This window comes from Carlito syrichta, unplaced genomic scaffold, assembly GCF_000164805.1.
Source record: "Carlito syrichta isolate Samal-C Ts95f unplaced genomic scaffold, Tarsius_syrichta-2.0.1 Scaffold309926, whole genome shotgun sequence".
Classification (NCBI taxonomy): Eukaryota; Metazoa; Chordata; class Mammalia; order Primates; family Tarsiidae; genus Carlito; species Carlito syrichta.
In genome coordinates, this window is record NW_007254022.1 from 78,725 (window position 1) to 104,886 (window position 26,162).

At 41.4% G+C, this 26,162-nt stretch overlaps 1 protein-coding gene across 2 annotated transcripts in view; it reads right to left on the minus strand.

Moving 5' to 3' along the window:
- GDPD1 (glycerophosphodiester phosphodiesterase domain containing 1) overlaps nt 1-26,162 on the minus strand; it is a 67,972-nt gene that overhangs the window by 36,445 nt on the left and 5,365 nt on the right. For both annotated transcript variants that reach the window (XM_008068282.1, XM_021717694.1), the window contains exon 2: nt 4,778-4,820. In XM_008068282.1, coding sequence (XP_008066473.1) covers nt 4,778-4,820 — 43 coding nt within the window. The remainder of the gene's footprint in view (nt 1-4,777; nt 4,821-26,162) is intronic.

Below are 26,162 nucleotides of genomic sequence, written 5' to 3' on the forward strand. Positions count from 1 at the left end.
GGATTCTTTTTTTTTTTTTTGGAGTTAGAGTCTCACTCTGTCACCCAGACTGGAGTGCAGTGGCCGCTCCCAGCCATTGCAGCCTCAACCTGCTGGGCTCCGCGATCCTTCCGCCTCAGCCTTCCAAGTAACTGGAACTATAGGCGAGTGCTGACCACGCCCAGCTAATTTTTTGATTTATTGTAGCGATGAGGTCTCGCCTGCCCAGGCGGGTCTCAAACCTGCGGGCTTAGACAATCCACTCACCTCAGCCTCCCAAAGGCGTGGGATTACAGGCTGAGCCAACGAGCCCGGCTTATTAGCTCTTAAGAACCAAATTTTACATACTCAAGGGCTTAGTGACTGTGTGTGTGTTTGCATGCAGTACAATTCCTTTGTTTTTGGTTCTATACTCACTATGAAGGGGGCTATCTATATCTCCTTCATCTGTCTTGTGCTAATATTTTGCTTTATTCGTGATTGCCCCATTCCATATCTCAATCAGTAAGTAACTAGTGAAAGCTATCTGTGTCAGAGCCTGAGCTAGGCATTAGGATTGAGAGATCAATAAGAAAAGATTCCTGATCCTAGAAAATAATACAAGAGCTATATTCATAACCTAAGAGAGATGGTTTTGTGTTTGTTTTGAGTTGGGGTCTCATTCTGTCACCCAGGCTGGAGTGCAATGGCATGATCATGGCTTACCACAGCCTTGAACTCCTAGGCTCAGGCAATCCTTTCACCTCAGCCTCCAGAGTAGATAATGCTCGGCAAATTTTGTGATTTGTTGTAGAGACAAAGTCTCACTATATTTTCCAGGCTGGTCTCAAATTCCTGGGCTCAAGTAATCCTCCTGTTTTGGCCTCCCAAGTGCTGGGATTATACTCATTAGCTACCACTCCCACTAGGTGTTTGTGAAAGCATTTTATGAACTTCACTAAAGAACATTTCATAAATTGTGAGACGCAATTATTTCTCTTTGCCAGTTCTAATTCCTTATTTAGCCCCACTATAATATAATCAATTTTTCATACATTCCTAAAGTCTTTTCACTTTGCTAGACACACCACTTTGTCCACATGTTAATCGCATCTTAATCTCAAACATTCCCCCCCACCTTTTTTTTTCGAGTCAAGGTCTCACTCTGTCACCCAGGCTGGAGTGCAGTGACATGATCACAACTCACTGCAGCCTCAACTGCTGGGATCAGGTGATCCTTCTGCCTCAGCCTCCCAAGTAGTTGGAACTAAAGGCACACGCCACCACCAAATCAATTTTTAAATTTTTTGTAGAGAAAGGGTCTCGCTATGTTGCCCAGCCTGGTCTTGAACTCCTGGGTTCAAGCAATCCTCCTGCCTCAGCCCCCCAAAGTGCTGGGATTACAGGCATGAGCCACTGCACCTGGTCAACATTTCACATTTTAAAAGTAGCTTCTCCATCTCTTCAAAAGATAGCTCATCTAATCTTGATATCTTTTGATTTTCTGGTTGATCTTAAGAAGGCTTTTCACATCAACTATTCATATTTTCCCCAATATCTTCTCATCTTTACCTCTCTGTTGTAATTTACATGCTTTGTGAAATGTATAACTGAATACGTACATAAGTAAGATCTAAGTTTTAGCTGGTCATTATATTTTTACTATGTTTCCCTCAACTACCTATCCTATTAAGGATATACCATATACTTAAGCACAGTATCCACCTTTTGCTGATTATATATTATAACTCTTTAGCTTTTCAATATACAGTACCTTAAAATATATGTTTAAGCAATTTTTTCTTGTTCATGAAGCAAGTATGTAAAAAAAAAACCCGCCACATACATCTTTTTTTTTTTTTTGAGTTGGAATCTCACTCTGTCACCCAGACTGGAGTGCAATGGCTGCTCCCGGCCACCGCAGGCTTGACCTGCTGGACTCTGGCGATCCTTTCACCTCAGCCTTCCAAGTAGCTGGAACTACAGGTGCGCGCTACCACACCCGGCTAATTTTTTGATTTATTGTAGAGATGAGGTCTCGCCAAGTTGCCCAGGTGGGTCTCGAACCCACGGGCCACATACATCTTTTAAGTGTTCTAACAGTTAAATAGTAGAAATCTGTATTTGTACATTTTTAAAAAGTACAATTTAATAGCATTGTTGACAGCAAGAGCACTAATGCATAAGACACACAAACACATATACACATACAGGCCAATGCCACCAACAACAAAAAACTCAAAAAAGAGGTTAAAGTTTTTTTAATTTAGGTTTTATATACATTTCAAAGTCAGTTGGCAAGTAGCCTTACAAATAAATATATCTAGCAAACCCTAATAATAACGTATGGATGAGGTGTTCTCTTCTGAAGTACCAGAAAAACATCCAAAAAATTTTTTTAAGTTATAGAAAGCTGCCTTATGATAGAAAAGGTTGTAGCATGTTTCAGTAGTTACTATTTGAATACAATTATATAAAAACTGTTGAAGATAGGAAATATAATATTATATTTAGCAAGTTAGAACTATCTAAATTAGAAATCCTTTAAATAAAAAAAAATGTTCAGAGGATCAAAGTCTTCAAATTTTTTTTTAAAGTTGTGATATTTTCAAATTACCATCCTTGAAAATAACTCATTTTACAACCTAGCGTTTCAGCTTCATAAATAAGGGTTGTTGGTAAAACTCTAACAAAAAATATGGACTGGGTATGGACCGGGTGTGATAGCTCATGTTTATTTATTTATTTTGTTTTTGAGTTGGAGTCTCACTCCATTGCCCAGGCTGGAGTGCAATGGCACACAGGCTCATGGCCACCCCAGCGCCCACCTGCTAGGCTCCGGTGATCCTTCTGCCTCAGTCTTTTAAGTAGGCGGAACTACAGGCATGCACTACCATGCCCAGCTAATTTTTTTCATTTATTGTAGAGACAAGGTCTCGCCAAGTTGCCTGGGCTGGTCTTGAACCTGCGGGCTCAGGCAATCCACTTGCTTTGGCCTCCAAAAGTGCTGGGATTACAGGCTGAGCCACCGAGCCCGGCAGATAGCTCATGTTTATAATCCCAGCATTATGGGAGGCCAAGACTGGAAGATTGCTTGAGCCCAGGAATTTGAGACCAGCCTAGGCAACATAGCAAGAGCTCATCTCTATAAAAATTTAAAAATGAGCTGGGTGTGGTGGCGCATGCCTGTAGTTCCAGCTACTTGGGAGGTGGGCGCTGGGGTGGCCATGAAGGATTGCCTGAGTCCATGAGATTGAGGCTGCGGTGAGCTGTGATAGTGCCACTGCACTCTAGCCCTTTTTTAAAGACGCTGATTCAAAAAAAGAAAAAAAGGAGAAAAATTTATTTATTTTATACTTTAAACATAAAGAATGCTAAAATCACTTAAAGTTATGAGTAGTTTTTTTCCCAAGTCATATATATTACCTACCTCCCAGGCAACTAAATGATATATGATAGTGTGTGTGTGTGTGTGTGTGTGTGTGTGTGTGTGTGTGTGTGTGTATCTCATAGAAATTGTGCACATAAAATTATATTTAGCTAATGGTTACCTAGCCAGATATACAGTCTAAGTAGAGAAAACCAGCCTGAGCAACATGGCGAGACCTCATCTCTACAATAAATAATAATTTTTTAACTAGTCAGGCATGGTTGGTACATGCCTGTAGTTCCAGCTACTTGGGAGGCTGAGGCAGAAGGATCGCCTGAGCCCTGCAGGTTGAGGCTGCAGTTGCCAGGAGCATGTCACTGCACTCTAGCCTGGGTGACAGAATGAGACTCCAACTCAAAAAAACAAAACAAAAGTAATTTAAATTAAAAGAGTTGCTATCACAGCCTGTGATAGAAGGAAAAATTTTGCATTTTTGTAACAGACTTTTGAGATCATAAACAAAAGGCATCATATTATAGAACAGGAAGAGTAAGAGATGACTAATACAAGGAAGATAGGAATGAGATGAAACTAGAATGTGGAGAAGCAGTGCCTTTATACCTAATGACAGAAAAAATAATCTCTAGGGTAAATTTGAATGGTGAGAAGCAGAACAAAATGTTAAATCAAATTTATATTTCTTAGTCCCAATTATATACATAAAATTGCTCCACAATTATATAAAAAAATATTTTTCTTACTAAGTATGGATAGGTAATGTCTTTCACTGGGTTTAACTTTTCACATTCCCTGCTTTGCCTGTCAGGAAAAAGAAACCAGTGTCTCACAATTACCGTAGACTGATGATAATCATTGACTCTAAGACAAAGAACAAGGTATTAATCAGTTTTCATTCTTATCTCTCCTGCCACTTCTCTGCAAGGTGTTCTAAAGGACATCTATATGAAATATGAATAATTTATAAATAGTAGTTTTTAAAATTTACTGTATTGAAAAATAAGACTGACACTCATGAGACTGCCAAGAAAAAATCAGACTGCAGGCTTAAGTCTGTACAAAAATTACTGGGGACAAAGGCATATAATTTTATTCATAAATAGCAGCCAATGCACAGTTGTTTCATTTTCTCTTTCTCTCCAAGACTAATTAGCATTATACACAATACAGTCCTTGTTACAAATACCTTTGTTCAGCTTTAGAACTACAGTATCTTTTGATTACCCAAAACTCTGATCTACTTTTTCAGTAATACAGGAGCCAAACACTCTTTGCAACACTTCAGACTAACTAAATTAAAAAAGACATCTTAATAAAATAGAAACGACTATCACACATGGATGCTACATGTATACTATTCTGGCTTTGTGGATCATCATCACTTTAAAGATAAGCTGTAAACTCTAAAAGAGTACCTTTTTACATACTTACTGCTGAAAGGCAGCCATTGTGTTCTCCAAATTTTCTCCAGCACCTGTGAAAATATTAAACTTCTTTTACTTATCTATTTTGAACATTTTACTTTTCCATAAATTAATTTTAATAAGATACACCTAACGAATCTTGATTTTTTTTTGGGTAGACATTACACATGTTTTAAAGAGTGTAATAATACAGGTGAGTACCCCTTATCCAAGATGCTTGGGAGCATCTTGGATTTTGGATTTTAATTTTATAATATTTGCATATACTTAAAGACAAATCTTGGGGATGGGACCCAAGACTAAATACAAAATTTATGTTTCATATACACCTTATACACATAGCATAAAGGCGAGTTTGTACAATATTTTAAATAATTTTGTGCATGAAGCAAAGTATGTGTACACTGAACCATCAGAAAGTAAAGGAGTCACTATCTTAGTCACTCATAAGGCCAATCTGTGGTTGTTTGGCATCACCATCATTCCTGACTCCAAATTCATATGCTACTGATAAGCATTTTCTTACACTTATTCACACATTAGTACTTCACAGTAATAAATAAGGTGTACCATTAATGTAGTGAAAAAATAGCATGTTTAGGGTAACTAAGCAGCACAGTAGCATCACCAGAACACCTCTATCGGCTGTTAAATAACAGAACAAAAAACGACAGCTGAACTTCTGTTTCCACCTACAATGCTGTGTTTTGAATAAAAGGTCATTATACACTGTCTTTTATTTTTTAAGGTGAGAAGAAACATCAGAAGCAGTTAAGAGACCAGGAAGTGAGTCCTCTAGGGGTAAGGAGGCACTCTGCTGAATGGCTTTCTACCATGTTTCTTCTAGAGTCATGTGTCTGTTTATCAGTTTTTATCTTTGAAGTAAGTCTCTCTTTGATGTTATAAACTGACATGATTTATTTTTTTTTTTGAGTTGGAGTCTCACTCTGTCACCCAGACTGGAGTGTAGTGGCCGCTCCCGGCCACCGCAGCCTCGACCTGCTGGGCTCCGGCGATCCTTCTGCCTCAGCCTTCCAAGTAGCTGGAACTACAGGCATGCGCTACCACGACCAGCTAACTGTTGATTTATTGTAGAGATGAGGTCTCGCTAACTGTTGATTTATTGTAGAGAGGCAGGTCTCCAACCTGCGGCTCAGGCAATCCACTCACCTCAGCCTCCCAAAGCGTGGGATTACAGGCTGAGCCACCAAGCCCCGCTCTGCTGTGTTTACAAGGTCAACTTCACCGTCACTATTATCATGATCACTTTGATTCAGAATCTTGGCTATTTCATCATTGGTCAATGAATGAGCAACTGGAGTCTCATGATCAATGTTAAAAAATGTCCTTAGGCCAGGCACAGTGGCTCACGCCTATAATCCCAGCACTTTGGGAGGCCAAGGTGAGAGGATTGCCTGAGCCCATGGGTTTGAGATCAGTCTGGGCAACTTGGCAAGACCTCATCTCTACAGTAAATCAAAAAATTAGCTGGGCATGGTGGCAAATGCCTGTAGTTCCGGTTACTTGGAAGCTTGAGGCAGAAGGATCGCCTGAGCCCAGCAAATCATGGCTGGGGTAGCCGTAAGTGTGCCACTGTACTATAGCCTGGGTGACAGAGTAAGACTGACTCAAAATAAAAAAGTCTTTGATAACCACCTTTTTTGGTTTACTTATGAACTCTGATGGCATATTATTGGCATATGTAAGGAAATCAGACATTATTTCTTTCTCATTTTACATACAAAATCCCTTTCTTTTGCTTTTTCTTTAAAAAAAAAAATTTTTTTTTTCACATCCAGCATTATCTTACAGAATCCTTAAAAGTCATCACCTTGCTCACCATCATCACTCAACAGAGTAACAGGCCAGAGGTTGTGCCAGGCATGCACAAATGTGTCTGTATTCACTGTGTTCCAAGTATTAGCAACAGGATAGACAGCATTCTTCATGTTAAACTCCTTTTGAAAACCTTCCACACCTACACCTCTGTTCACCGCTGCTAGCACAAGAAAGTGTTTTTATGTATACTCTTCATTGATCTAAGGATACCCTGGTCACATGGAATTAATAAAGTCGTATTTAGGGGAAAGTACATGGCATAAGCATTATTTTTGAAGAGAATTTCAACTGGTAGATGAGCAGAACGGCTGTAAAGGAATAACAAAAACTTGCAGGTGTCATCCAGTCTAACTGTCCATTAGTAAGCACAGCTGCTGTTTATGAGATCAATCAGAAAAGATGTTCCTGGTAATCCATGGCTTTTTGTTAGCATAATGGACTGGTAAGAAATTCATTCCTTGAAAGCAGCAAGGACGGAAGTTGTTGCCTATTACAGCAAGTTTACACTTACATAAGCCTGCCGCATTGGCACATCCTGGCACAGTTATCCTGTCCTTGACAGCCTTAATTTCTGTTTCATCATTGTCTTTCTGAGACAATAATGCCAAAACAGTGATATTTCATTAGCATTATAGACTTGTTCTGGCATCAGATTTTCTTCAGCAATTACCTTGGCAAACTCGTCAATAAATTTCTCCACTACTTTGTGGTCAGCAGATGCTTAATATCACAAATCTTTTATTTTATTTTTTCCCAGTCACCCCTCACAAATCTTTTAAAATGTAATGAGGCTGGGTACGGTGGCTCATGCCTATAATCCCACCACTGTGGAAGGCTGAGGTGAGAGGACTGCCTGAGCCTCCTGGTTCAAGAACAGCATGGGCAACTTGGTGAGACCTCACCTTTATAATAAATCAAGAAATTACCTGGGCTTGGTGGGGTATGCCTGTAGTCCTAGCTACTTGGAAGGCTGAGGTGGAAGGACAGCCTGAGCCCAGGAGGTCGAGGCTGCGGTAGCCATGAGTATGCCACCGCACTCCAGCCTGGGTGACAGAGGGAGACTCCAATTCGAAAAATAACAAAATAAAATAAAATATAATGATGCCGACACAGTGGCCCATGCCTGTGATCCCAGCATCTTGGGAGGCGGAGGCAAGAGGATTGCTTGAGCCCAGAGTTCGAGACCAGCCCAGGCAACTTGGCAAGATCTCGTTTCTAAAATTAAACAAACAAACAAACAAAAACTAGCTTGGTGTGGTGGTGCGTGCTTGTAGTTCCAGCTACTTGGAAGGTTGAGGTGGAATAATTGCCTGAGCCCAGCAGGTAGAGGGTGTGGTGGCCGTGAGCGTTCCATTATGCTCCAGCACAGGCAACAGTAAGACTCTGACTAACAAAAAAAAAGGTAATATGTTTGCCCTTATATTTCTGCTACCAGCCTGCTGAATATTCACAGTTCCTTTCCATTTTCAGCTCACCATAATAGATCTTTGCTTGTTGCATGATCAGCATGCCATTGAGTGGCATGTGTTTGCTGACATACTGATGGATTCACTCTTTGAGTGAATTGAGATTTTTATTTTTAGCTTAATGCAGTGTTTTCCCATTTTTCATTAACTTCTGTTCATCACTTTCAGCAAAGAATTTCAACAGTTTATCCTTCTATTTCTTTTTTTTCTTTTTTTTTGTTTTTGAGTTGGAGTCTCACTCTGTCGCCCAGACTGGAGTGCAGTGGCCGCTCCCTGCCCCTGCAGCCTCGACCTGCTGGGCTCCAGTGATCCTTCCGCCTCAGCCTTCCAAGTAGCTGGAACTACAGGCATGTGCTACCACGCCCGGCTAATTTTTTTCTGATTTATTGTAGAGATGTGGTCTCGCCAAGTTGTCCAGGCAAGTCTCGAACCCGCAGGCTCAGGCAATCCACTCACCTCAGCCTCCCAAAACACGGGAATACAGGCTGAGCCATCGAGCCCGGCATCCTTCTATTTCTTAAGGTCATATGTGATGGTCATTTCAACATCATACTCTTCTGTAAGATATTTCACACTTACACCGCTGTCTAGTTTCTCAAACAGCTTGACTTTCTATGCTATAGGTAAACATAAGTGCTTCCTCTTTTCCTTATCACTGTTACAGTGGTATCCGAAGGCCCTTTTGACATTTTCAACAATATCTTTACACCACAGAGCAGAAAATAAACAAAAACAAACAACAAAAACAATGAGTAATGTATGCAGATCTTGGTGCTATGTGAGGTATCATGAAGAATCTGCTATTGGCGCAACCAGCCTGTACACATGCCATTTTATTACTCTTTATGGACATGCTTGCATGGGGGAATCTAGGCATACTCAGAAAAGATATACTGCAACTAAAGGGGGACAGGAGGATCCTTTTTTCCCTTGGGGTTGCTGAACAAACTGTGTGTTGGCTGTCTTTTTGTTTGCAACTTGTTATGTGAGGTCAGGTGTGAAATTTTCCACATGTGGCTTCATGCCGGTGCTCAAAACGTTTCAGATTTTGGAGCATTTCAGATTTTGGACTGTTGAATTAGAGAAACTCAATCTGTATTTAGAATTGATTTTTAGGCCAGGCGCAGTGGCTCAAGCCTGTAATCCTAGCACTTTGAGAGGCTAAGGCAAGAGGATTGCCTAAGCTCAGGGGTTTGAGACCAGCCTGGGCAACTTGGTGAGACCTCGTCTCCAAAATAAATTAAAAAAAATAAGCCAAGTGTTGTAGCACGCAACTGTAGTTCCAGCTACTTGGAAGGCTGAGGTGGAAAGATTGCCTGAGCCCCGCCAGTCGAGGCTGCTGTGGTTGTGAGGGTGCCACTGTACACCAGCCTGGGCAACAGTGAGACACGGACTCAAAAACAGAATTGTTTTTTAGTTGTACCAGTAAGAATCAAAGAACAAAACAGCCATATCAATGCAGGAGGCTTAGAAGAAACTAAACATGATTTTTATGCTATAATATTTGCTTATCTGTCAAAGGAAAAACAGAAGAGGACTTAGTACACATATGGGGTGGACTAAAAAGAATGGAATTTATCAAAAACTGTGTGTTCTTACATGTTTAAACTTCAGTCACCCTCAAAGTACTCTGTTTGATGCAATACACCTATAAGATGCTTCTTACACTGCTCAAATCAGTTTTTGAACTCTGTCAAGTATGATGCCTTTTAGTACTTCTGCTGTTTTTTGTTTCACCTTTTCCACATTGGCAAAACATTTCCCTTTGAGGGTTTTTTCCATCTGGGGAAACAAAAAAAAGTTGCTTGGGGCAAGATTGGGTGAACAGGAAGGGTGGGGCATAATTGCCATGCCGTTTCTTCGTCAAAAACTGCTAAACACTCAGTGCTATGAGGGCAGGTTGTTTAGGTAAATTACTCATTATGAAATGGGCAGACACATTGAAAGAATCTCCAAATTTTTTTTTTTACTGAAGCTAGCCAGGCACGGAGTTCACACCTGTAATCCCAGCACTTTGGGAGGCAGAGGCAGGAGGACTGCCTGAGCCCAGGGGTTTGAGACAAGTCCGGCAACTTGTTGAGACCTCGTCTCTGCAATAAATCAAAAAATTAGCTGGGCGTGATGGTGTGTGCCTGTAGTTCTAGCTTCTTGGAAGGCTGAGGTGGAAAATCACCTGCTCCCAGCAGGTCGAGACTGCGGTGGCTGTGAGCATGCCACAGTACTCGAGCCTAGGTGACTGAATAAGACTCTGACTTAAAAAAAAATTCACTGAAGCCAACCAAAGCCTCTCACAACAATGCTAGCTGGTACACTGATGTAGTGGGCAGGCTGTACTACAAGGCGCCAGCAGGCCACATGTCCCCTCTCACACATCTCCTCAGAGTTAAACACTCTCTCCTCTGTATTCCCATAGTTTCTTATGCATATCTCTACTAAGGTATTTATCATATTGTAGCATACATTATTTACCTGTCTCTCTCCTCTCTTTTCCATGAATTGCTTAAAAGAAGTGACTGTGTTTTAATCACCTTGACTGAAGGGAGTAGTGTAGTGGTAAAGGGTAAGACTCTGTTGTTAGAATGCTTGGTCTCCAATCTATTTAATACTGTGTCCCTTGGGAAAGTTACCAAACTTCTCTGTTGGTATTTTTTTTTTTTAATTATAAAAATGTAGGGTACAATTCAGGGTTAGGTATACAAACACTGATTATGCAGGTACCTTTGATGAGGCATGCCCAACCCCCCAGCAGTTTCCCTCAACTGCCAATCCCACCCCCCTCCCTTGACAGTTTCCCATTACTGACAAACGTTTTCGTATAGTATTATAATTAACTTCTCTATTGTTGAACTTCCTAATCTATTAGAATGAGGATAATGATAGTACCTATTTCATAGGACTGATCTAATTAAATGAATTAACATTCAAAGTGCCATATGACATCAATTCTAAAATGATAGCTTTTCACTTTTTAATATCTCTGGAGTTAGGATGCATTTCACAATGAGTGGTGCATAATAGTTTAATTGGCAAGCTTTTCTCTTTCTTACTTAATAGTACATAAAAATTGTGCACTTTATAGCCAATAGCATTAGATTCAATAAAATACTATAGTGAACATTCAGAGAAAGTACAGGATTATTCCTTTAATCATTACTCTTGTCATTACCATAGTAACTGGTAAAGAGTAGGTATTTGGTAAATGTCCATCAATTGGAGTAATAAGTAATACTGTAATAAAAAGGACACAAATTTTGGCCATTGCATTGCAAAACTCTGATCGGGCCACATGGCTCTTTCAGCTATGCCTGCATGTTTCCTAAGCTTTGGCCTCCTCCCTTACCTTATGGAGGTGAATTTCCTCTCTCTGTCCAACTTACTTTCTAAATGAACTACATTTTCCATTAAAAAAGGCACAAATTTTGATGGGAATATACTGAATGATAAAAAATTATCTAATATCATATACTATGTAAAGAGTCAAATAGCTTTACACATACTAGCCAAAGGTTTTAAAATGTTCTAAAACTAAAGGATTTCAGTATTACTAAATAATTCATGAAACATACAGAAAAAAGTACTTTGGAGAACAGCCAATTTCTTCTAATAGAGACAATAAACTCTCAATAAAAAGAAAGTTTACAGTACTGCTCATACCTAAAGTACTTAATTATCAGCATTAAAATGTTTTATAGGCTGGGCATTGTGGCTCATGTCTATAATCCCAGCACTTTGGGAGGTGGAGGTGAGAGGATTGCCTGAGCTCAGAGGTTTGAGACCAGCCTGAGCAACATGGTGAGACCTCGTCTCTACAGCAAATCAAAAAATTAGACAGGCATGGTGGCACACGCCTTTGGTTCCAGCTACTCGGAAGGCTGAGGCGGAAGGATCACCTGAGCCCAGCAGGTCAAGGCTGCGGTGGTCGTGAGTGTGCCACTGCACTCCAGCCTGGGTGACAGAGTGAGATTGCGACTCAAAAAAAAAAAAAAAAGTTTTATATTCAATACCATCTGAACATATTTGCTCAGAGTTTTTAAACTTGTCTTCTTTGATATTGTCATATTGTATTTTTAATGATAACCTAATTAATAATCAACAGAAACATAAGGATATATAGAAACAAATATATTCATATTAATGTTATAAATTTCATCACTTTAGCAGAGTTTCGGAATATCCATGTAAAAACACTAATCTGAGCTGGGCTCGGTGGCTCAGCCTGTAATCCGGTGCTTTGGGAGGCCAAGGTTAGTGGATTGCCTGAGCCCGTGGGTTCGAGACCCGACTGGACAACTTGGTGAGACCTCATCTCTACAATAAATCAAAAAAGTAGCTGGGTGTGGTAGCGCATGCCTGTAGTTCCAGCTCCTTAGAAGGCTGAGGAGGAACAATGGCCGGAGCCCAGCAGGTCGAGGCTGCGATGACCGGAAGCATGCCACTACACTCCAGTCTGGGCGACAGAGTGAGACTCCAACTCAAAAAAAAAAAAACAACACTAGTCTGATTTTAGGTTTACTTTGGATGCTGGAGTTGATGCATGATAGAAAGCAGATGCAGTAAATATAGAGGGTATAGTTTTTTCAAAAGAAGGTGCCCTTTTGAGGTTAGATTGCCCTTGATTAGCTAAGATTAGTTGGCCCTTGTTTTGGTCAAAAACTATGGAAATATGTTATATTCAGATAATAAATATTCAAAAACAGGCTGGGTGTGGTGGCTCACGTCTGTAACCCCAGCACTTTAGGAGGCCGAGGCAAGAGGACTGATTGAGCCCAGGAGTTCAAGACCAGTTTGGGCAACATAATTAGGCCTCATCTCTACAAAAAAAGAAAAAAAAAATTAGCCAGGCATGGTGGTACATGCTCGTAGTCCCACCTACTCTGGAGATTGAGAAGAAAGGATCACCTGAGCCCAGGAGTTAGAGGCTGCAGTAAACTATGATTCTGTCACAGCACTTCAACCTGGGTGACAGAGTGAGACCCCCCCCAACTAAAAAAACAAAACAAAACACAGCACTCTAGAATTTTACCAAAAAGACAAGAGTGCTAAAGGGGTTATTAGTAAGTTAAAGTACTGACCACTTTTACCAAAAAGCAAGGAAGTAGAAAGGACACAGGAGCAAGCTTGAAGGACCTCTCACTGGCCAAATCCGGGACAATGCTAGGATCAAAATAAGGATAGCGACAGGCTTAAACCACTAAATAAAATAACTTGCAAATCCTTTTTAATAAAAGAATGAAAAGCTTGATGAGGAATGGGGTGTTTATGTAGTTAAGTGTCAAAGCACATCCTTGCAAAAATACTTACTAATTATAAGGAGAAAAAGGTAACTTCAAAATAGAAAAGCCTGGCAGACACCACATCAAGTGATCGAAGTTAATCTCATTAGCTCCTTCAAGTTGACTCCTGTGTCCTTTTAACTTCCTTGCTTTTTGGCACAAGAACGAGTCAGTAGTTTAACTTACTTAGAAAATGAAAGTAATGGCAGTTATCTCCAGCTTGTTGAAATACAAATGATTTTCCTCTTCTAAAATGTGTTCATCTGTAGCTTATAGGCAATGAATATGCATTACTTTAAAAATAGAATAATAAAAGTTTGCATATGCCATATGCCTGGAACATTCTCTTCACAGCAGCTTCCTAATCTTGTCAACCTTAATTTGAGATCTAGAGTTCTCCTCTCAAATACTCCATGAACCACTTTCTTACCACTTCAGATTACAATGATTCTAATTATACTTAAGAATTAGCCGGGCTCAGTGGCTCAGCCTGTAATCCCGCGCCTTTTGGAGGCTGAGGTGAGTGGATTGCCTGAGCCCGCGGGTTTGAGACCCACCTGGGCAACTTGACAAGACTTCATCTCTACAATAAATCAAAAATTAGCCGGACGTGGTAGCGTGCGCCTGTGGTTCTGGCTACTTGGAAGACTGAGGCGGAAGGATCACTGGTGCCCAGAGGGTTGACGCTGGGGTGGCTGTGAGCGTGTCACTGCACTCCAGTCTGGGCAACGGAGTGAGACTCCAACCCAAAAAATAAAAATAAAAGAAGCATTCATTCCTAACAAAAACCTCAAAAGCCCATGCCATAAGAGATAAGATAGACAAGTGGGACCACATCAAACTGAAAAGCTTCTGCAAAGCAAAAGACAGCCCACAGAACAGGAGAAAATATTTGAACAAAGGCCTAACATCCAGGATCTAAAAGGAACTCAAACGTGCCAAAGGAAAAAAACCAAACAGTCCTATTAAAAAGTGGGCAAAAGATATAAATAGACACTTCTCAAAAGAAGACATACAAGCAGCCAACGGATATATGAAAAGATGCTCGACCTCACTAATCATCAAAGAAATGCAAACTAAAAACACACTGAGAGCCAGCGAGGTGGCTCACACCTGTAATCCCAGAACTTTGGGAGGCAGAGGCAAGAGGATTGCCTTAGCCCAGGGGTTCGAGACCAACCTGGGCAATATGGCGAGACCTCGTCTCTACAATAAATAAAAAAAACTAGCAAGGGTGACGCATACCTGTAGTTCCCAGCTACTTAGAAGGCTGAGGCGGAAGGATCACCTGAGCCCAGCAGGTTGAGGCTGCGGTGGCTGTGAGTGTGCCACTGCATTCCAGACTGGGTGACAGAGTGAGACTCTGACTCAAAAAAAAAAACCAGCCGGGCTCAGTGGCTTAGCCTGTAATCCTAGCACATTGGGAGGCTGAGGTGAGTGGATTGCCTGAGCCCGCGGGTTTGAGACCCACTTGGGCAACTTGGCGAGACCTCATCTCTACAATAAATAAAAATAAAACTAGCTGGACATGGTAGCGTGCGCCTGTAGTTCCAGCTACTTGGAAGGCTGAGGCGGAAGGATCACCAGAGCCCAGCAGGTTGAGGCTGCAGTGGCCAGGGGCGGCCACTGCACTCCAGTCTGGGCGACAGAGTGAGACTCCAACTCAAAAAAACAAAAACAAAAACAAAAACAAAAACCACACTGAGACACCACCTAACTCCTGTCAGAATGGCTATCATCAATAACTCAAAAAACAACAGATGCTGGAGAGGATGTGGGGAGAGTCCTAGAAATTTAATTTCTTTATTTAAAAATAATAATAAACACATTACATACTAACATAACACTTTTATGAAAAACATTTTCCAAGACAAAAATAATGTAATGAAAAGAGTAATATTGTTTTACACTTTTGCAAATTTCTTTAATGTCTGGTTTAATAGAAAACAACAAGATTATCTCATATATATATATATATATATATATATATGAGAATATATATCCACCATCACACAGAATGTAGTTGGAAATGAAAGATTCTTCTTTGATATTGCATCAAAATTCAGTATGTGGCTATTTTAGAGACCAGTCTTGCTATGTTGCCCAAGTTAGAGCACAGTGGTTATTCATAGGCACAATCACAGCAACAATCTTGAACTCCTGGGCTCAAGTGATACTCCTGCCTCAGCCACTCAAATAATTGGAAGTACAGGAATGCAACACCACACCCAGCTCAATAAGTGGCACTTTCTTAAAATTTAGCTGCAATGCAGAATCTGAACCACACCAATAACTTCATACTCTATTACATAAAAATCCATTGAATTTCAAATGGATCATTTACCCATGCATGATTTATAATATCATGCATTGGTCATTTGGAAAATGACTAACTTATGCTGATCTTCTAAATGTTGACATATTTCATTACACAATATTTTAAAAATCAAGTTTGTTAACATTTGATCTACTTAGGAAAGTCTTTAAGAATTGAAAGATGTCAAGCTCATCATGGTGGCAGATAAAAGTTTTCCAAAATTCCAATTTTTGCTCGAAAGCTCAAATGTATTTATTGGCACTGCCTTACTAGAAGGCAGCTGGACTAGGCACAGTGGCTCACACCTGTAATTCAAACACTTTGGGAAGTCAAGACTAAAGGGTCACTTGAGCCTAGGAGTGTGAGACTAGCCTAGGCAACACTTCTACAGAAAAAAAGTATCCAGGTATGATTGCTTGAGCCCAGGAGTTTGAGGCTGCAGTGAGTTATGATTGTGCCACTGCCCAGCCTGGATGACAGAGTGAGACATCATCTCCAAAACAATAAATAAATAAATGTTTTAAAAAAAAAATAAAAAGAAGGTGGCAGCTGGATTGGCTTCTTAAAGTGACTCACTTTATTCATTTTCTTTCTTTCTTTCTTTCTTTTTTTTTGAGTTGGAGTCTCACTCTGTTGCCCAGGCTGGAGTGCAGTGGCACACTCACAGCCACCACAGCCTCAACCTGCTGGGCTCACGTGATCCCTCCACCTCAGCCTTCCAAGTAACCACCATGCCTGGCTAATTTTTTTTATTTATTGTAGAGATGAGGTCTTGCTAAGTTGCCCAGGCTAGTCTCAAACCCCTGGGCTCAGGCAATCCTCTTGCCTTGGCCTCCCAAAGTGCTGGATTACAGGCTTGAGCCAACATGCCCAGCCTCTCTTTTTCAGAAGGTCGAGGTCTCACTCTGTTGCCTAGGCTGTAATGGGTGGCACAGTCACAGCTCATCATAGCCTCAGCCTCCTGAGCTCAGGTGATCCTCCCATGTCAACCTCCCATCAAAACTTTCCAAGTAGCTGGGACTAACAGGCACTCACCACCACACCAGCTGTTTTTTTTTTAATTTTTGTTTTTAAGAGAGGAGGTCTCACTGTATTGCCTAAGCTGATCTCAAACTCCTGGGCTCTAGCAATCTCCCTGCCTCAGTCTCCCAAAGTCCTGGAATCACAGATGTGAGCCACCATGCCCAGGTATTTTCAAGAACATACTTGCTAAATACTCAAGCCTAAATAACCACAATCGCTACTCATTCTTTTAAGTAAAAAATGGTGTTCTATCAGAAAAACGAAAGGTAATTCAGCTCACAACTCAAATGACTGCACAGATACTTTTTCTTCAAGACAAACATCATACTTTAAGTAGCAAAAGTGTTTTGTATGTATTCCCAATTTTGTCACACAGAATATTAAAATGTATGCATCATTCAATAGTAAATCAAGAAACCAACCTAAGTGCCCACCAACAACTGACCGGATAAAGGAAATGTGGAACACACACACATACACATACCATGGAATACTAAACAGCCATAAAAAAGAATGAAATCAGGTCCCTTGCAGCAACATGGATGGAGCTGGAGATTATCCTAAGTGAACTAACTCAGAAACAGAAAACTAAGCACTGCTTGTTCTCACTCATATGTGCAAGCTAAATGATTACAAACATGGAAAAAACACACTTGGGACACAATAAAGGAGGGAGGTGAGGTATAAAGTTAGGATTCAGAAATTACCTATTGGATACAATGTTCACTTTCTGAGGAAGGGACGACCTGAGACCCAATCCCCACCACTACACAATATGTCAACGTAGCAAGTATGCACGTATACTCCTGAATCTAAAATAAAGATGGGAAAAAATTTTATGTGTACTCAAGAGTCAAAATTCAATAAAATTAACAATTTTTACTAACACATCAAGGATATTAAGTGAAACAAACAAACAAAAAAAACCATGAGTACAAGATGGCTCATTGTAAAGAATACAATGGCTTGAGCCAGGTACAGTGGCTCACATCTGTAATCCCAACACTTTGGGAGGTGGAGGCGAGAGGATTGCCTGAGCCCACAGGTTCAAGACCAGCCTGGGCAAATTGGCCAGACCTCATCTCTAGAATAAATCAAAAAATTAGCCAGGCATGGTGACGCATGCCTAAAGTTCCAGGTACTTGGAAGGCTGAGGTGGAAGGATCACCTAAGCCCAGCAAATCGAGGCTGCAGTAGCCATGAGCATACCACGGCACTCCAACCTGGACGACAGAGTGTGACTCCAACTCAAAAAAAAAGAATTGTATTCTTTAGTACCACTGCTTTAATCTGTGCTAAGGCAATAGTAGCTTTAACCACTAATGCTTTTGTACAAACAATGCAAATGTTAATGCAATGAAAAAGCCAAATGACAGCTTCCGAAGATAGTTCTGTTTTTTTTTTGAGTTGGAGTCTCACTCTGTCACCCAGACTGGAGTGCAGTGGCCGCTCCAGGCCACTGCAGCCTCGACCTGCTGGGCTCTGGTGATCCTTACGCCTCAGCCTTCCAAGTAGCTGGAACTACAGACGCTCGCTACCACGCCCGGCTGATTTTTTATTTATTGTAGAGATGAGGTCTCACCAAGTTGCTCAGGCAGTTTTAACCTTGCAGAACTGTGAAAGGACCTCTGGGACCCCCAGGAGTTCACCTAGATCATACTTTGAAAACTGCTATCTTGAATAATCAAGGGAATAAACAAGTCAGAGGAGTGGTAAGTTACCTCTGCAGGGAGGAAGAGGGATAGACTGGAAAGGGATACAGGGACTCATGGGGTTCTAGAAGTGTTCTATATCTTGATCTGAGTGGTGGCTACCTTGGTGTCCAGGCTGGACTGCAGTGCCATAATCATGACTACTGCAGCCTTGACCTCCTGAGCTCAGGTGATCCTTCCACCTCAGACTTCCAAGTAGTTGGGACTACAGGCGTGTCATCACATCCGGTTAATTTTTAAATTTATTGTAGAAATGAGGTCTTGCCATGTTACCCAGGCTCATCTAGAACTCCTGGGTTCAGGTAATCCTCTTGCCTCAACCTCCCAAAGTGCTGGGAATACAGGTGTGAGCCACCATGTCGGGCATGGTGTGTACATTTTTTTAAAAAATCAAGCTGTATAATTTTTTTTTTTTTTTTTTTTTTGCGCCAGAGTCTCACTCTGTTGCCCAGGCTGGAGTGCAGTGGCACACTCATGGCCACCGCAGCCTCGACCTACTGGTCTCATGTGATCCTTCCACCTCAGTCTTCCAAGTAGCTGGAACTACAGGCGTGCACCACACCTGGCTAATTTTTTGATTTATTGTAGAGACGAGGTCTCGCCATGTTGCTCAGGCTGGTCTCGAACCCCTGAGCTCAGGTAATCCCCTCACCACCACCTCCCCAAGTGCAGGGATTACAGGTGTGTGCTACCGTACCTGGCCAACCCCTTAATTTTTTTTTTTCTGAGTTGTAGTCTCACTCTGTCGCCCAGACTGGAGTGCAGTGGCCGCTCCCGGCCACCGCAGCCTCGACCTGCTGGGCTCCAGCGATTCTTCCGCCTCAGCCTTCCAAGTAGCTGGAATTACAGGCATGCGCTACCACGCCCACCTCATTTTGATTTATTGTAGAGATGAGGTCTCGCTGCCCAGGCGGGTCTCGAACCCACAGGCTCAGGCAATCCACTCACCTCAGTCTCCCAAAGGCGCGGGATTACAGGCTGAGCCACCGAGCCCGGCTCCAACCCCTTAATTTTTAAAAATCGGTGAATTCTGTTCTAAGGCTTATGATTTTTGTATTCTCGTATACTCAACTAAACTCTAAGAAGGCTCTTTGAAGGCAAGTATTTTGGGGAACATCTATCCCTGCTACCTGTGTTTCCACCTGGTAAAGGAAAATTGCACACTAGTCCCAAGGAAGGAAAAGAGTAGAAGGAACACTTTTAACCTTTCTTTGTTACCTCACACACTCCTCCTTATGGGAGCAGAAGTGACTTAGGAAAAGAGGTGTTAAGGGAAAGAGCTGTTGGTCCATCTGTGATTCAACCTCTCAGAGTTCTCTTAATTTAGAGTAGCCCAATATCAGAAAGAACACAATTTTTGCTCATCTATACAAAAAGTGTGCGGGGGTTGGCCCTGCCAATGCAAGGACAAAGGGCTCCACTTTAGTGTTAAGTTCAATTTGGAGAGGGCATTATGGAGCCCAAATTCAGCTCTATTAGTAATAAAATTAATATTTTGACTTCTCTCTGTCTGATGCCTGCATTTTATTTCTAAACTGGTTCCAAACGTGGGAAGGAAAAATAGTGTTATTTATTAGCCTTCTCAGATCCCAATGGCTAATATTTTGTCCTAACAGCTTTTAGAATATCCTACAAAATAGTGTTCAATACATATCATTATGTCTGAAATTATAAGATATTTGAAAATTGCCTCCAAATAATCTGAGTGAGAAGGTTGAGCAGAGATATGGATGAAACAAGATTGGGCATAAATTGATAACTGTTTGCATCTGGGGTATGGATTCTGGAAATCTTAGTATGAATATGTTTGAAATGTGCCATAATGCTGGGCTCGGTGGCTCAGCCTGTAATCCCGCGCCTTTGGGAGGCTGAGGTGAGTAGATTGCCTGAGCCTGCGGGCTTGAGACCCGCCTGGGCAGCGAGACCTCATTTCTACAATAAATCAAAAAATCAGCCGGGCGTGGTAACACATGCCTGTAATTCCGGCTGCTTGGAAGGCTAAGGCGGAAGGATCGCCGTAGCCCAGCAAGTGGCGGCTGCGGCGGCCGGGAGGGGCCACTGCACTCCAGTCTGGGTGACAGAGTGAGACTCCAACTCAAAAAAAAAAAAAGAAATGTGCCATAATAAAGAAGTTCGAAAGATGCTTTTTGTTTGATCATTTGGTTTAAGTGAAAGATGTTAGAAAAAAGGACAGAAATTCAGGACTCTGAAATATATTTGCCCATAGTCAACATGATTTTTACTACTAACATTTACATTCCAAGTTTGCCTATTTATGCCTTTTTTTGTTGAGTTGGAGTCTTACTCAGTCGTCTAGACTGGAGTGCAGTGGTTGCTCCTGGCCACCGCAGCCTCGACCTGCTGGGCTCTGACGATCCTTCCGCCTCAGCTTTCCAAGCAGCTGGAACTACAGGTGCGCGCTACCATGCCCGGCTAATTTTTTTGATTTTTATTGTAGAGATGAGGTCTCACCAAGTTGCCCAGGCGGGTCTCGAACCCGTGGGCTCAGGCAATCCACTCACCTCAACCTCCCAAAGGCGCGGGATTACAGGCTGAGCCACCAAGCCCGGCCTATTTATCTTTTATGTCTGTTTTACATACTATTTTTTAAAAATTTTATAAATTGTTGAGCTAAGCTTCACTTTATTACCTAAGCTGGTCTTGAGCTCTTGGCCTCAAGCAATCCTCCTGCCTTGGCCTCCTAAGGATTACAGGTGTATGCCACTGCGCTCAGCCTCCATACTAATTTTAATTCTAATTATTTAAGCCTAACAGCTTAAGCACACAAACATTATTAAGATCTTTCTTTTTTATTTTTTCAGTTGGATCTCACTCTGTTGTCCAGGCTGAAGTGCAGTGGCACGCTGCTCACGGTCACCACAGCCTTGACCTGCTGGGCTCAGGTGACTCTTCTACCTTGGCCTTCCAAGTAGCTGGAACAGCAGGTACACACCACCATGCCCGGCTAATTTATTTTGTTTATTAACTTACATAGTCATTACTAAAATATTGAAAAGGTGGTCAAAACATTAGCAAAAGTGAGATTACATACTTAGCACTTTATATACTACTTTCATTAAAATCCTCCAGGCTGGGTGCAGTGGTTCATGCCTATAATCTCAGCACTTTGGGAGGCCAAAGTGAGAGGACTGCCTGAGCCCATGGGTTAGAGACCAGCCTGGGCAACTTAGTGAGACCTCATTGCTACAATAAATCAAAAAATTAGCCGGGTGTGGTGGTATATGCCTATAGTTCCAGCAACTTGGAAGGCTGAGGAGGAAGGATTGCCTGAGCCTGGCAGGTCGAGGCTGCGATGGCCGTGAGCATGCCACTGCACTCCAGCCTGGGCGACAGAGTGAGACTCCATTCAAAACAAAACAAAACAAAAAAAATCCTCACAACCAACCATGAGGTAAGTATTAACAATCCCTACCGAAAAAATTGACCAAGGTCACATAAGAACTGGGGGCCAGGCTCACTGGCTCAGCCTGTAATCCCAGCACTTTGGGAGGCCAAGGTGAATGGATTGCCTGAGCCTGGGGGTTCGAGACCAACCTGGACAACTTGGTGAAACCTATTCTCTACAATAAATAAAAAATTAGCTGGGTGTGGTAGCGCACATCTGTAGTTCCGGCTACTTGGAAGGCTGAGGCAGAAGGATCACCTGAGTCCAGTAGGCCGACGCTGGGGTGGCCATGAGCGTGTCACTGCACTCCAGCCAGGGCAACCAAGTGAGACTCCAACTCAAAAAAAAAAAGAACTAGGATTCAAGCACAAGCAGTATGATCTAAGAATCCATCCTTTTTATCACTAACTATGCTGCAGCTTTTACGCTGCCACTAATATGGCACTTTTTATTTCAGCTTTACAGACAAGTTATTCATATTGGCCCTTATTCCAATATACTTCTATCTGTTTATAAAGCTGGGGGATAAACTCCACCAAGATAATACCCACAAATTACTTGTTAGATTCAAATGGTAAAATTCTGGAGAATAACTAGGGGACTAATTAAGAAGTATGACATTCCTCTCCAAGGAATTATTTTGTGGTAACTCTTCCTTCATGAAATGATTTGAATTCCCTTTCTCTCCAATTATCATCAACGTAATTTCAGAAGCAGGCTTATCATTAATTTTTGTTTCCCTCAAAATGCAGCTTGCACAAAAAGGCTCTGTACATAACCATTTTATAAACAAACAAAATTTAAATTTTTAATTAGTATGAAATGTGAAGCCGGGTTCGGTGGCTCAGCCTGTAATCCCAGAGCTTTGGGAGGCTAAGGTGAATGGATTGCCTGAGCCTGCGGGTTCGAGATCCGCCTGGGCAACTTGGTGAGACCTCATCTCTACAATAAATTAAAAAATCAGCCGGGCGTGGTAGCGCACGCCTGTAGTTCCAGCTACTTGGAAGGCTGAGGCGGAAGGATCGCCGGAGCCCAGCAGGTTGAGGCTGCGGTGGCCGGGAGCGGCCACTGCACTCCAGTCTGGGTGACAGAGTGAGATTCCAACTCAAAAAAAAAAAAAAAGAAACGTGGAAGGAATGAGTACCTTTCACAGATTTTACATGCACTCTTTATTCCGTCACACTTTTCATTTCTTTGAGAATACCTTCTGTGAAAATTCCCAATTCATTTTATTTATTGCTTTGCTCTATACTTCCCAGTTTTTCTTTCTACATTAAATTTTCCTCCCTTATATTGTGCTTCATAATTACTTTGTGATTGGTTAGGAAAGATAAAGGGAACATTGTATTTTGTAGCCTTAGCTTGATTTAAATGCTGTGAAGAAAATACCAGTCCAGTTTCTTTTTTATCTCCCAAATGTTTTATATATCAACAAATGTTCAATAAATATTTTAGATTTGTTTTACACTTATACTTCAACCACCACTATCATGAATATCCTTGTATACATGATGTATATGTGTACCTGTGTGATGTTTTAAAAAATCTATGACAATGTACATCAGCCACAAAAGAACAACCTTCAAAATTAAGTACTTTATAATATAAAGGATAACTTAGTCCAAATAAAACATATCCTCATATTTGAGGATATAATTCTATCTCAATTCAAACTGGAATTATTCAGTAAATCACACAATAAAGTTATTCATTTCTAAATCCATGTGTTCACTCAGTGTTTATAGTGGGTCAGACACAATGGTTCAATCCTGAAATCTCAGCACTTTGGGAAACCAAGGTGGAAGGATCACTTGAGGTCAGGAGTTTGAGACTAGCCTGGACAACATAGCTAAACCTCGTTGCTACAAAAAAATTGAAAATTTAGCCAGGCATAGTGGCACTTGCCTGTAGACCCAGCTATTAGCGAGAGTGAGGTAGAAGGATTGCTTGAGCCTAGGAGTTGGAGGCTACAGTGAGCTATGATCACACCACTGCACTCTTGCCTGGGCAACAGAGTGAGATCTTGTATCAAAAAAAATAAAAATAAAAAAAACATTTAGAGTGTGCATTGGTTACAGTATATATGATTTAAATAAGAGCATAAGGAGCTTGAAATAACTAGAGATGATATATACAAATATGCAATTCTCAATTTGGGTTCATTGGAAACCCAAAACTGTTTTTAAATGTCAAAGGAAAAAATCAGTGAAGTTTATGTTTGCAGATACATGAAAAAGATTGAACACATCAATATAGCTATTATATTATCAATGGCTTTTAGAACCGTGTGTCATGGCTGGGTGTGGTGGCTCCTGCCTGTGATCCCAGCACTTTGGGAGGCAGAGGTAGGAAGATTGCTTGAGCTCAGGAGTTCAAGACCGGCCTAGGCAAATAGTGAGACCTTGTCTCTACAAAAAAGAAAATCAAACAAATTGCCAGGTGTGGTGGCATACACCTGTAGACCTACTACTTGGGAGGCTGAGGTAGAAGGATCACCCAAGCTCAGGAGGTCAAGGTTGCAGCGAGTCACTGCATTCCAGCCTGGATGACAGAGTGAAACCTCAACTCAAAAAAACCCAAAAAACAGCCGGGCTCGGTGGCTCAGCCTGTAATCCCAGCACTTTGGGAGGCCAAAGTGAGTGGATTGTCTGAGCCTGTGGGTTTGAGACCCGCCTGGGCAACTTGGTGAGACCTCACCTCTACAATAAATCAAAAAAATCAGCTGGGCATGGTAGCACATGCCTGTAATTCCGGTTACTCAGAAGGCTGAGGAGGAAGGATCGCCAGAGCCCAGCAGGTCGAGGCTGTGGTGGCCGGGAACGGCCACTGCACTCCAGTCTGGGTGACAAAGTGAGACTCGAATTAAAAAAAACAAACAAACCCAAAAAACAACAACAATAAAAAAACCCGTGTGTCACATGCAAAAATGTCAATAAGTCATACAAGATATCACCTGACATACAGAAGGATAATTTTCAAAGTATGTTGATATACAGACAGCATTTACCAACTAAGCATCACATGTACACTGCCTCCAATTATAGATATTTTTGGAGGGGGGTCAGAGTCTGTGGTCCAGGTTGGAATGCAGTGGCATGATTATGGCTGCCACAGCCCAGACCTGCTGAACTCAGGCAATACTTCCACCTCAGTCTTCCAAGTAATCCAAACTACAGGCATGCACTGCCATGCCCACCTAATTTTTGATTTATTGTAGAGATGAGGTCAACAAGTTGCCCAGGCTGGTCTGGAGCCCTAAGGCTCAGGTACTCTTTTCACCTCTGCCTCCCAAATTGCTGGGATTACAGGCATGAGCCACCATGCGCAGCCTCATAAATGTTTTTTAATATGTTTTATCATAGTTTCAATAATTTTTGTAGAACAATATTTAATTTTTTCTAAATTTATATAGAGTTTCAATAGTTAAGGTTGTTTGTGTGTGTGTGTGTGTGTGTGTGTGTGTGTGTGTGTGTGTGTGTGTAAAACTCCATTGCTGAAAACAAATACCTTTAATTCAGCTAAATTTTGCTTTATTACACAGAACAGTACTATTAAATAAATGATAAGTTACTCTACTACCAATAAGCATCAATAGGAATGAGAAGGCCAGCTGGAATAAACATTCTTACTGGTAAGTGAGGAAGAGTTCCCTGATAACAGAAATGTAGGAACAAGAGCTGAAGAGAATCAACACCCTATCATGGAACACATCTCAGGTATAATTGTGGAATGCCACTTTCCAGTAACACTTTGAGATTCAAATTGATGCTTCAATTTTCTTCTTGACCAACCAATTAAAGTTCAGGGTCCAGAGCAGATTGTTCAAGAGCAATCTTTCCCCTCAAATTATCACCTGCCAAATCAATCTGTAAACTATCACTTGCCCTGAGACCAAGGGTAAACTATTAGGAGAAAAGGTGGGAATTTGATCAGTTGGTGGTACTTTTTTTCCTTTGGCCACTAAGCCTTAATAAACAGAATTCTTTCTAAAAAGTCTGCCGTTGAATTCTCTAGCTAACTCACTGGGCATCTGGAATAAATGTATACATAGTATGATTCCAAATATAGGAAAATAAGCCCTTAAAGAATATACTTCAAAATGTTAACAGAGATTATCTCCAGGTAGTAAAGTTTTAGGAACTATTCTTTTTTTTTTCATTTTTATGTTTTCCATATTTTCTGCAATGAACACATTACTTAAACAACTGGAATTAATATTCTTTAAAATATTTTTAAAATTTATAATTTCAGCCGGGCTCGTGGCTCAGCCTGTAATCCCGCACCTTTGGGAGGCTGAGGTGAGTAGATTGCCTGAGCCCGCGGGTTCGAGACCCGCCTGGGCAGCGAGACCTCATC